Source organism: Saccostrea cucullata, unplaced genomic scaffold (assembly GCF_032062105.1).
Source record: "Saccostrea cucullata isolate Sc308-1 unplaced genomic scaffold, CSIRO_AGI_Scuc_v1 ctg253, whole genome shotgun sequence".
NCBI classification, from domain to species: domain Eukaryota; kingdom Metazoa; phylum Mollusca; class Bivalvia; order Ostreida; family Ostreidae; genus Saccostrea; species Saccostrea cuccullata.
Genome location: NW_026930548.1, coordinates 271,389 through 284,671, shown reverse-complemented (window position 1 = coordinate 284,671; position 13,283 = coordinate 271,389). Strand labels below are relative to the sequence as shown.

At 32.5% G+C, this 13,283-nt stretch overlaps 1 protein-coding gene across 1 annotated transcript; it reads right to left on the bottom strand.

Annotated features, from left to right (window-relative positions):
• Positions 1 to 730: 730 nt before the first annotated feature.
• Positions 731 to 12,767, bottom strand: LOC134229009 (hypoxia up-regulated protein 1-like). Its single transcript, XM_062710717.1, has 26 exons — positions 12,633 to 12,767; positions 11,708 to 11,776; positions 11,427 to 11,494; positions 11,270 to 11,301; positions 10,845 to 10,923; positions 10,541 to 10,695; positions 10,224 to 10,300; positions 9,878 to 10,006; positions 9,554 to 9,658; positions 9,017 to 9,089; positions 8,581 to 8,767; positions 8,134 to 8,268; positions 7,729 to 7,811; positions 7,470 to 7,602; positions 6,834 to 7,018; positions 6,317 to 6,458; positions 6,169 to 6,220; positions 5,963 to 6,051; positions 5,568 to 5,651; positions 4,526 to 4,672; positions 4,282 to 4,379; positions 3,103 to 3,313; positions 2,629 to 2,850; positions 2,143 to 2,377; positions 1,743 to 1,880; positions 731 to 1,027 (listed from the first exon to the last, which is right to left on the bottom strand). Exons 2-26 carry the CDS (start codon positions 11,772 to 11,774, stop codon positions 936 to 938), a joined length of 3,018 nt encoding a protein of 1,005 aa, XP_062566701.1. The 5' UTR covers positions 11,775 to 11,776; positions 12,633 to 12,767; the 3' UTR covers positions 731 to 935.
• Between the last annotated feature and the right edge of the window lie 516 nt (positions 12,768 to 13,283).

The window sequence follows — 13,283 nt, the reverse complement described above, 5'->3', positions numbered from 1 at the left end:
CATGCATGTCTAATCAGTATAGGACACAGAAGTAATTAAAAAGAAAACTGCTCCAAAAAACTTAACCTTAACCTGGGACGCCGACGCCGACACCAACGCCGACGCCGAGGGTATCACATAAGCTCCCCCCAACTTCGTTGAGGTGAGCTAAAAATGTAGTAATGATCCAAGAGCACCAAATGCCTTAATTTCTTCACCATATACTATCTATAATACACCATGCCATCCCCTGTAGCATGACATCACATGAAAACATTTACTAAAACAACAGCATTCATAAACCTAATGACATGTTCATAAATAATTCATCATTTTTAACATCATTTATACAACAAATACACCATCCTGTCCATTCATCCTCCATTCATACAACAATAGTATTATGACTTAAAGTCAAGATGCAAATAAAATAGGATTTAACTAAGGTAGGTCAATTTATGCGGAGGTCAGAACTGAACACTTAAGGTACTGTTACTGTCCTGTAACTGTGGTTCTTTTCTTTACGTAAATGATTTCTATGAAAATGAAAAGTCAATAAACATCAAGCACAGCAAGACAGAAATTTACCTAACACCTAACAATGCATGATCTTAAAAGATTAACATTTGAAAATACTGAATGATTTGCTAAAAAAATTCTATCTGACAACATTTACTTTGTTAAAACAAAGTATTTATTATGTAAAAGTAATTGAAAAAATCAATATATTATCTTTCTTAGGCCCTCTTAAACTTTATTTCTGTTCACACAGTCCATGTGAAATCAAATCTCATGACAATTCTTACAGCAAAATATAGAAATTAATTCTTTGCCCAAAATCTAAATTCCGTAAACTTTGCATGCCAAGCACACAATTGCAAAACATTTCATCTTTAAATCCAACCAAAATGTAATGAGTAAGTTGTTCAATATATTATTCCTAATATCCCATGGGGTTATAAATCACTAGAGTCATGTGTCACTGTGTCATCTGTATCCTTTGTTTTATCTGTTGTATCTTCTGATTTTTCTTGTTTATCACTCTCATCTGAAATGAAAACATCAGTAAATATGACAATTACAGCAAAACATTTACATAGATATCTTTACATATAATATACACTTATCCACTGTTTGTGAGTGGGATAGCTCTTTTATCAAACCCGCGACAGGGAACTATTCCCCGAGGGCTTGCCCAAGGGGAATAGTTCCTGTCAAGAGTTTGATGAAAGAGCTATCCCATTCACAAACAGTGGATAAGCGTTTTATTATACTGATGTATAATATAGGCCTAATTTCTGAGGTTTGAATTTATTTGGAGTAAGATAATACTGCAAGAATAATCTGAAATCCTGATGACGTCATAATGCTACTGAAGTCATTATGACATCAGCAGTCAATAGATTTATCGCTGGAAATCAAAATTGGCGGCAAAAATTGCACGAAAATTTTCCGAAAGTGGATAGCAAAAACTATACCCCGGGGTAGAGCTTTGCTATGCGTGAACTATAAAAGATAGTTATTTTACCGTCTGAACTTTATATAGGAAACATTTTAACAGAAGTAATATAAAAGATTCTATACATTACAGTGTATACAAGCCAAATTTGGAATTTTTTCAATACTAAGTATGGTAACTTTCTTGGAAAAAATAAGATGTCACTTTTTTTTTTTTGATATACAATACCTATTAGGTTAACAACTAGAAACTTCACATCTTTATAGACACAAAAGCAAAATAAAAAAAAAGCTCCATATCTTACCTAATTGTAAAATCTCTTCCTCTCCCTCTGTTTTCTCTTCCCCTCTTTTAGACTTGGGTCTCCTTTTTGGGGCCTTAGTTTCTGTCTCTGGTACATCTAATTGTGGTCCCTCATCCTTCTCAGATTTCGCTGTCTTATCTGTTTACAATAAAAATTGATATAATGTTTTTAATTTCAGGCAATTTGACTACGAATATAGGACTACTTTCAACCCTTGTTATTTTTGCATTATTACACATACAGTTGTGTTCAAAGAGAGACAACTCTGTCTCTGCTTCATTTGCCCTATTTGATTTTGTCCACCAATGACATTAGCAAAAGGGCAAAAATAAAAACGAGGTGCAAATTCTCTTGTATATAGGATTAATTCTGATACAGAGTTATAAAGGTAATGTCTCACCATCTCCTGTTGAAGATTCGTTCTTTGTGTCCTCAGTTTTGGTACCATTTGTAGAAGTGGTGTTTTTACTGGTTTTGGGTTTGGCTTTTGGGCGGTATATCTTGGCCTTGTTGATGAGGTATTTGACTTCTCTGTCTAAAGCTTGGTATTTCATGGCAATATCCTCCACCAGCATCTTGGGTTTCTGTGTAAGGGGGGTGAGATTTTGTTCCTTTGTCATTGTGTCTAACCATTGCTTTAAAGAAATGAAAATTCTTGTAAATAGCAATGACTATCAAATAATTTTTTTTATAATTATGGTACTTTCAGTGGTCTTATCAGAAAGTCTGGTTACCAAGGTATATCTGCCACATTATACTATTAACACTTAAAACTTTTAATGACATGCATTGCTTCAGATCTTAACAGTCATTAATAATTGTTTCTTGTCAAGCTATTAATTAATTAACATCAGAAATACATGTATCTTTTTCTAACATGACTTACATATGACTCATTGATGAGCTTCTCCAGTGTATTTGCCTCCACCTCTGTAAACATAGGATCCTCTCCCAATGTCAAATTCTTCACACTGACCAAGAAATATTCAGAATGATTCAGCATTGAGTTCAGAGCCTCTAAAGCCTTAGGACGCTCCAAAAGCTCCTTGACTCGGTACTTCAGGTCTTTAACTGCTTTCTTCAACTCTTTTAGCTTATTTTGGAACACCTGTGAACAATTTCAAAAATAGACTTTTATGCTAATCACATACAAAGAAAGACTAGAAGCAATAAAGAAGTAATAAATGATAATTTATTGTTCAAATAATATCATTTTATTGTGTATCAAAGATATGGCCTACCCCATACATCTGCTGTTTGTTTATTACACAATCCCATAAAGTTTTGATACAGAACATTAATAATGCCCACACAGGTACATTTACTTTGACCTTCCAAAAAATTCTTAGTTCTTATTTACCTCTTTCTTTGCATCTTCCTCCTGTTCGTACATCCACTCCCCTGCATCAGACAACATTTTGGACAACTCCTCTCTCTCTGTCTCTGTGGAACATTTCTGATGGTCATCATCATGAATCTTGTCACCCATGTCATAAACAAAAGCTTCCAAGTCATTCTTAGCCTTCTCCAATAATTTCTTCTCTTTGTCTTTAGCCGTCAATTCTGCAAGCCTGAAAGATTACAAAAGTTTACAATTAATTAGGGATGTCAAAATATTTATTTTCCTTAGTCGAACATTCGATTGCATTATTCGAATGATAGTTGACTATTCGGAGCATTTTTTGAAGAAAAAAAACCTAATTGATAGCGTTTTTATAAATTAAAAACCCTTTTCGTAAATTTATGAAAAAAGTAACATCAAATGCCTATATTGTGTGTTACGCACCGATATTCAAATGAATTTTAAGTTGGGATAAGATGTAGAAATGAAATAGATTCACACCAGCAATTGATTCTCCAAAATGTATGAATTTCGTAAATCACATTCAAAAATTGGTCTGTACATTCTTTCGTTCTAGTACGCTTAGAGAATTGTCAGCAGTGTTTTAAAGCTTATTTAAAATAAATTGGAAAAGGGGAGGAGATTATTGTTTTAATCATTATCGAAGTTTCAAAACTTCACGGCTATACTGTGTTCCTATTGCATAATTTAAACATTCAAAAATGTAATGAATAAATTTTTAATTGGTACAAGTCCAATTAATAATTTTCAAAGTCCAGTAAAGCGCTGCATAATTTACTACAATAACGAAAAAGGTCAGTAATTAAGAAATAATTATCGCGGCATGTAATAACTGTTCTTTCCATGTAAACAATGTGGAAACTTATTTAAATACGGTGACTGTGTTTAAGCTCTTATTCGTCTGAGGACGGATACTATAATGGTTTGAGGAATGACGCTTTACAATTTTGAGTTGAGAATTCTTTAACACCTCCTTTTTAGCATTTATTACAAATTCGAATTTCGTTTCATTATTCGATCGTCGGTCCATTCAACTGATAGTCGAATAATCGACTATTCGTTGACATCCCTACAATTAATAGTTTTAACTGCTTCCTCAGAGAAAACTTGAAAAATAAATATGAAATTTCTTGCAGGCTAGTTTTAATTCGATTAAATTAATTTTTATAAACTTGCCTTTTCTTAGAGGCCTTAAATAACTCATCGGGAATAGGAGGGATGTCAAAAGAAACATTCTCTGCAGTGATGTCCTCTCTAATGACCAACACTTTCGGCTATTTATGGAAAATATAGAATAAATCTAATACACAACAATAATTACAATTTTTATACATACATGTATGTTCTTTCAATATTTACATGTAAAATTCTTTAACTTTATAATTTCATTTTTTACAACAGTAAACATGACAACTCTGACCTTGACCTCCTCTGTTTTGTTTTCTGTTTTTGTTGTATTGTCAACTTTCTCTGTGTCTTTTTTATCAGTTTTATTATCATCGACCTTTTTATCCTCAGCAGGTTTTTCTGTTGTTTCTTCTTTCTTTTTGTCCTCATCGGCTGGAATCTAGTAAAAATTAGAATATCATTAAGAACAGATATAAAACTGATCAGTAATGTAATTTAACTTTTGGAAGAAAATTACACTAGTACATTAAAACAAAAAAGGCACTTGACTTAATTTTCGGATATAGATCTACCTTTATAGATGTATTTGATGTTTAAATTATAATGACCTCCTCATAATCAACAAGTTACAGAACTTTACTGAAGATGGTTAAATTTTTATTCTTTGTAAAAAGGCAAGGCATAATACAAAGTTAGTTTATGTTTCTTAGAATATAAACACATATTTAACAAACATTCAAAATACAGATTTTAGCCCTTTAACCAAGTATTACATGACGATGAGAAGCATATAATCTGAACAATCTGAAACAAAGTGTTATACATACACACTATGACGGAAAACCATTGTCAACCGATACATATAATCTGAATGTCTTATTGATTAAGGACGTCAGCAAAAAAAAAAAACCGTGTCGTATTTAATGACGAATACACTCACCGGTTCACTAATCTCCTTATTGTTTGTTTGATACACAATCATATAAAGCTTCATTATTTCTGGCTCGCAAGCATGTTTCCTACACTCGCAAGCATTTCATAAAGTAAGCTTTATCGGAAGATTGATTAGGAGAAATTTCCACGCATATGGCATTACCGTTGTGTTACCCGTTGCCACGTGTGTTGCAAAGGCTCAGGGTAATTTGTTAACTGCGTCTACCAATGCATGAAAGTATAATAAAATAAAATGTACTGCAGTGACAGAGTTACATAAAGATTTGTGGAAGATGATTAGGAGATGTAAGCATTGAGAAACACATGTAAACACTTAAATACAGGAAGTTTAGTAAACGTAAATGAAAACAAGGACAGAAGCTATGATATTTTTCAGGAACCTTTTTGTCCCCCGTGTCTGTCTTTGGTTGTTGCTCGTCAGGCTCTTTTTTCCCCTCACCAGACTTATCGCTGGATTTGTCTCCCTTTATGCAAATAAAGCACGCAGTTCAACAAAAAAATACAACCAAACTCCAAAATAAAAGATAAAATGAAAATAAAAAATAATAATAAACCAAAAACAACAACATTTAAGGATGGGCGGATCAAGGATTTTTTATGAATATCATTTGCATAAAAATAAATGAGCTTTAAAAATCAAAACACTGACCAAATTTGTTAGTACAAGGTATGCAATGGGGATAGTGTTAATAGAATTTTTGGATCAAAACTTCTCTACAAAGCAGTATAAACATAGTTTATAAACAGTAAACCTATATTAATCAGTGGGACTTACCTCTTGAGCCGTTTCATCTGTAGCTGGTTTTTTCTCCTCCTCTTTCTTGTCTTTCCCTCCAAACAGTCCACTTATAGTATCACCAAGCTCTGTAAAGAACATTCAAGGCATTTTAATGTGTCAATAAATAAAAAATTAATAAATTCCACTTTGTGTGTGTGTATATACTATAGTTCATATTTCTTGAAGAAAATTTCTCTACTCACTTGACCAAGTGGATTCTTCTGCCTCGCCTTCTTTCTCAAACACAAATTCTACCTGTTATTAAAAAAGAAAACATTTTGATATCAAATATGCACTCCATTTTTTAACACAGTGTTGTACAAACTCCCATGCCTTACACAGTCGCCATACCTTATCCAGATGCAGGATTCCATCCTCGTCCATCCTGAAGTGAGACTTCACCCCTTTACTCTCGGCTTTTTCAGCATGTTTCTTTAGTGCCTCCTCCACTCCCTTCAAGTGATAGGTGTGGATCAGAGGATCAGGGAAGGATCTAAACAGAAAAATGAGGAAAATTTAATATCAAAAACCTAATATCTATCTGCAGTTGATAATAGTTTTACCAAAGAATGACATGAAAACATTAGTCGCTTATTTGACAAACTTCTGCATTTTAGTGCCAAAGCAAAGAAAGAAGAATTTACAAAAATGTATATATTCAAGATTTTACTTTGCTTACTTTAAATCCTCACCACTTAAAAAAAAAACTTATGACTCCATATTTTGGTGTCAAAGAAAAAAGAGCATATTCATAATCAAGATTTTTCTTGATCTACTTTAAATCCAGAGCACGCAGAAAACTATCGTCTCCAAATGTTGGAGTCAAAGAAAGAAGGAATATATTTATAAGATTTTTTTCTTGACTTACTTTAAATCCTCAGCACTCAGGAAACTTAAGTCTCCATACATGACATTGAAGGAGAAATCTTTCACATGCTTGTTGAAGGTCATCACTTTCTTCTGTGGGTATGGGTTCATTCTTCCAAACAAGGTCCTTCTGACAACCTTAGGTTTGTCCTCTGTACTTTCAGCTGTCTGTTTTTCAAATTCTACCTACAATAGAAAAACAAAACAATTTTGAGAATTTTTTTTTAATTGAAGTAATTGTAAAGAAATGAAAATCTGAGCTGGAAAATATTTCAAGTGAAAACTTCCTACCCAGTTTTCATCCTAAGATGGTTGTCTTCAGAAAAAAAAATCATTTTCCATATTGTTTACATGTATTTTTAACAACTTTGTTTATAGATGTAAAGAATAATAGCAATTTCTTTAAAGTGTGTTTTAAAAAACCTCTTCTGTTCTATGTAACAATGATGGTGCATGCAAGATTCAGTGAATATTAAACTACTAGTGAAAGTGTTGGAATCCAGTTTTAAAATTTTAATTTGAATCTGATAGCAAGCAAGGTTCTCTCTCTCTCTCTCTCTCTTAAAATGATTTCAGAATTCTTAAAGTTCGATACTTAAAAATATGTACAAATAAAGAAAATGTTAACCTAACTTACAACAATGGGATAGTGACAGGCATCCTTGATTAAGAACTTTTTAACTTTGAATCCCTTCCCAAGTTCTGCAGCATGATACACAGCCCCTAATGCTGCAGCTTCATCTGTGTTTATGCTTTTTCCCAGGACATCTCTGTAAAATAATTATATAGGTTCAAATTATTGCTAGACACAAAACAGCTGAACAAAACAGATGACTGTCTTGTTTAACTACAGGTGACAATTCCATATATTCTAGGAAAATTTAGTCTTTACATACCTTTTGATGTATTTCAGTAACATGTCCTGCATTTTAGGGACTCTAGTACCACCACCCATCAAAATGACGTCTGTAATTTCTGGCTGTAGGGGGAAAGGGAGAAAATAAATACAACTTAAAGTTAGAAATACTAAACCAATGAGAAATCATACAAAACTATATGTGTTGCAATTAAGGCTCATCAACCTTCTTTTAACCAAATAAACATTTTGATTTCATGCTTCTGATTTTCCAAATGAAATCTAATTTATAATTAAATATGCACATTTTCCACATACATCACAGGGTTGAAAGTTAAAAAATATTGTTTATGTTGCAAATTCTATAAAGGAAACTAGACATTCATCAATAAAGAGTTATCTCTCCTATCAGAGGGTGAAAGAACCTTAAATCCTATTGCCATACCAGTGTAATGTGTGATGTTTTAAGTGCATCTTCAATAGGTTGGAGGACCCGGTCAAACAAATCCTTGTTCATTTCTTCAAACTCATCTCGAGTGACCTTGGCCTTGAAATCAATGTCCTCCAAAAGGCCTTCCACCTGAGGGAAAAATGAGAAAAGCATTCAGTATACTTCTTTGCGGGGGGTAGGATTTTTTTAAAAAAATCATCGTTTCATATGTTGCAAATTCTATAAAGGAAACTAGACATTCATCAATGAAGAGTTATCTCTCCTATCAGAGGGTGAAAGAACCTTAAATTATATTGCCATACCAAATGTGTGATGTTTTAAATTTTTGCACAAAAACTTTCCAAGCTGGGATCAAATGAATTGTAGATTGAAATGTTATATGAACAGTGCACATAAGCTTGAAACAGTGTACATATGCTTGAAAAAAAAAATCGGCCTTACTTGTGCCATGTGTTCTGAGTTCGCACTGAGGACTTTCTTTAGTCTATTAGCCTCTTTAAACAGTTTGCCCATGGCTCTATCATTTGTAAAGACATCAGTTTTGGTTTTCTTTTGGGCATTAAATAACTTGGCAAGGTGCTCCCTCAGTCGTAGAGTCATCTCCAGACCTCCCAATGACTTGTCAAACCTAACAAGAATAGAATTGTTAAAATCAATTTGATTGGAACCAACAAATATCAAATATAGTTATATATATCTCTAGTCAAACACATATCATTTCCTTACCATCCTCCAAGATTGCAAGATGAAAACTAAACAGGCAAAATATAGTATTTCTTTTTTATCAAGGGGGGGGGGGGGTCCTGGTTATAGCTCATACACATAGAATGTTTTATGTTTATCCCAAAGAAGCCCTCTAACTGGGACAAGTCCTTACCCTACTCCCTTGACAGACAGCTGAGGGTATGTCTCCACTCTGTCTCCTTCTTTCACTTTCACCATCTGATATCCTGTACAAAAACCAACAGTTACCATTTATCTATTAATCAGTTTAACTTTGATATCTCAAACATTGATATCTTGAATACAATGATTATGTCAAAGTGATTTGAAAGTCCACCATGATTAAGGTATTTTACTCTTGATATCTTAAATTCTGGAATACAGTAGAAGTACTTTTTTCCGCATGGTAATTATTTACAATATGTACACCGTCACAAATTTTCTGCAGAAATTTGTCCAAGCCTACTTAATATAAACACAAGGCATATAGTGACAGTCTGAGATATCCACGTAATTTTCAACCCGCGGAATAAACGGAAATTGAGATTTCACAGAATTATGACCCCATGGAAAAAAGTATGTCTACATTATCTAAGAGATTTTTTGTAAAGTTCAAGATATTGAGATTTGACTATACTTGAAATCTGTCAAACTCCATATAATTTTCACTCCTTGGAAGTTTAGTACAAACCTATAATTGTGGCAGTTGTACTTGTGGCTCCAGCATCATAAAACATGTAGTACTGTGTAGTGCTATTGAACATTTTCCTTCTAAACACACCATAGTTCAAAGCAACTGTAAAAAAAATTGAAAATGATGCAGTTTAAAGATGTGTGCATAGATTTATTATTATTACAATAAACTCACATCAATTTATAAAAATCCCATTCATTCATAACTAGAAAAGTGTTGAAAAAGAACAAAAGATATGAGGCCATTAATTTTTTTTTTTGGAAAGGGGGGGCTGCCCGGGGGCATGAATGTTACTTTGAATGTATATGTATTATAAATTACCTGCTACATTATCACTGAGCAGCTGTAGGACATTTATTCCCACCATTTCAGCAGATTCTCTAACAGCCCGTCTCTCAGCTTGTGTAAAGTATGAGGGAACAGTGATCACTGCATCAGAAATAGGAGTATCTGAAAACAAAAACAAATTACAGGGGTATAATAGGTTCATTATAAACACTTGTGCATTGGTCAAGCACTCAGGCACTTTTGTCTTCATAAACTTTGCTTGGTTCAAGTCTAAAATTTAGAATTTATACAGATTATCTGTCACTATAAATAAGAATCAGTTTTCACTTGTACTATCAATAAATTTAATTCTCTTTAAACATGTTAAAAAGAGAACTACCTGCAAATGCCTCAGCTGAACTCTTGGCTTTTTCCAGCACCATAGCCAACAACTCTTCTGGGCTGTATGTGGTCTCACTGTAAAGAATCACTGTATGTTTGAAACAATGACAAAATTAAAACCTGCACTTCTTTAAGATGCATCTTCTTTTCTTTCAATATGCACTTATTGTAGTTACTACATGTACATAAAATTTAATACATGTGCATCTCAAATATTGCGGAAAAATAGATACATTTTTATACATTAATTAAAATAGGATAAACTCATCAATTGCTTTGAAGTAATTGAAATGTTCAGATTACTTTTATACTTACTCATCTACTTTAAATAGTGGTGTCCCTCGAACTTCATCCTTGATTATGTTATAATAGGGAAATCTTTTTCTGTACATGTCTACATATGGGTCTTCAAATCGTTTACCAATTATTTGTGTCAAATACCAATATGCCATCTTGGGAAATTTCACAGCCTGCAAATGTTTTAATAATCATATTAATTTAAATGTATGTATATTATCTAAGGTGAATCTCTCAGAGAAATGTTCTATAAACTAAAACAAATGAAATATTCAATTTTAAAAGCTAAAATGCTAAACAGATTATATAAACATCAACAAACCGTATTTTCTGCTGCTGAACCAAACATTCTTTCCCCATTTCTAAGAGCTACAATAGTTGATGTCTTTCTTGCAGATTCACTAAAAAAGGCAAAATATAGTAACACGAATTAATATGATTTCACCAAGATGAATTCCTTAATGGTGGAAAATGACAGAAAAAAGGTTTTCATGCCAAGCTGGCTTGTACATGTAGTAGTTTTGTCAATTTTGTTAATAACTGAAGTGTGTCATCACAAATACATTGTCTGGTTATGATAATATACTAACATAGAGACTTGACAAAATTCTTTACAGGTCCATCTCTAAACCTTCTACTTTATTTACTGCAAATTATGCAGAATGATCACATCTAACACCAGACATAATCTTTTTTTTTTTTTGGTATTTTTTTCTTTATCAACAGATTAATTTACTGAGTACTTACTCATTCAGGACAATTTCCATAGGAACACCAGGCTGAAAAATATGCAAGAAATATTTAAAAACCTTTTTTACTATATATACATCACATGTACTCCTTCTACATTATTATATCAGTTTCTTTGTTTTTCAACAAATCTAGATTTTATTCATCACCTTACCTTCACAATTCCTATTTTCATGTATTCACTTCCAAGATCAATGGACATCACAGCAAGACTGGCACCATCTAAAAAATTGGAAAGTCTACCAATGTCATTGTATCTATACATCACTATTCTTAATATTAGAAATATTTTGGGAAGAGTATGTAGAATTACTTAAGAATTAAAATATTAAAAGTTATTTTGTAATTTTTAAAACTTTATTTGTATTTGTTGATAAATTGGTATTATATTAAACGTGATATTCTTATTTCTACTATTCAAAATGCATTACTTACATGCTGTTGGTAACATTATGCTTATTACTGCTAGCAAAGCTAGCCATCCTCCTCGAAGGCAGTGCATAACTGTAATAAAAATAAACTTTATTTAGCAACAAAATTTTATTGTACTTATTCAGGGTTCATGATATTAACCTATAGATTTTATAAGACAAAACTTTTTCCACCATATAATTTTAAGTTATTAGTATCAAAATCAGGAAGTATTAATGAGTGTGTATCATAAAACCTACATTCTCCTCTGGGGCTTAACTGATGACAATAATTACATAATCTGCTGATAATAATCAAACTGTAACATGATATTGATAAACAAGATTCTGTATGTGCATGACAATTGAGTGACTTTGGACTTGATTTTCTAGACATTTAATTATATTTACACTGATCACAGCATATTTGAAGAAGTTTTATAACCATTTCAATGTATTACAGTATTTGACACCAAATTACTGAGAACATGTTTGCATTTTCCCAGGACTGTTGGAGAAGTTTCTAGAAATGTGAACATTCAATAGCCTATGCCAGAATAATTTGATACAAATATAACAGGTTATCCTTTTTTAATGGATTTTTTTTCATTATAACCAATATAATCTGATAATCGTGCACGATATGTACAATTGCAGAAAGATGCAATCAATGGTACAATTATCAAAAGTAATATTTTCCTGCAAGACAATGACATATGTCAGATATTTTTCGTCCTCATCAGTCAGATTAACTTTATTTGAAAGAGACGATTGGTCATTTTTTAAATTAAATTGCTATATAGTTTACTACAACTTATAAAAGATCCATATACAAATGACAAGCGAATCAGCTGGTTTAGTTGGTTGTAAACAACACGTGGATTTCACTGTCCACAGATCTGTTCACCGAAGCGGATGGAAGCAGACATTGGTGTATTTAAGTCACTTACCGACAGAGAATTGTCCCTCTACTATAGGCTTATGTTTTTTCTGTTCAAGTTAAGGTGTTTAGTTGATGCAATGTTAAAGTTATTTTGCCGTACCGGCAAATGTGGCAACTCTTGATTGGAAGTTGTCGTATTCCGGTTCTGCGCAGCTGTTGCTACACGTAAACTTCCGGATCGATGCATGAAATCGAATGCGGACAACAGAAAAAGACCCGAACATCGCACTTGAAATATTCTTCCTTATTTTTCCTTTTATATGTAAATATAATTGAGTATTAAAAATCTTTTCCATAGAACAATGTCAACGTAAAAATATTAAGTTCAGAAATTTGTTTGAACGGAAAATTCGATGATAAAAATTGATGTGTTTGTGAAATTCAGAGTTTTTTTAAAAGTAGGTCAAACTCCAAGGTTAAAGAATATGTAAAAGAATTTTAATAAGAAATGTTTGTATTGTAAAAAAAACAAAAAAAAACCCAATGGTTTGCCTGAAGTAGTACTCCTGTCAATCCTAACACCAACAGCTGAAAATTGGCAAAGGATAAAGTTTTGTTCCAAAAAGTACGTCAGATGTCAAGGTCAAAAGTAGCTGCAGATCTGTAGCTCTCCGGAAAAAATGTTGGTAAACCGGTTTATCAATATATATTTTTTCGG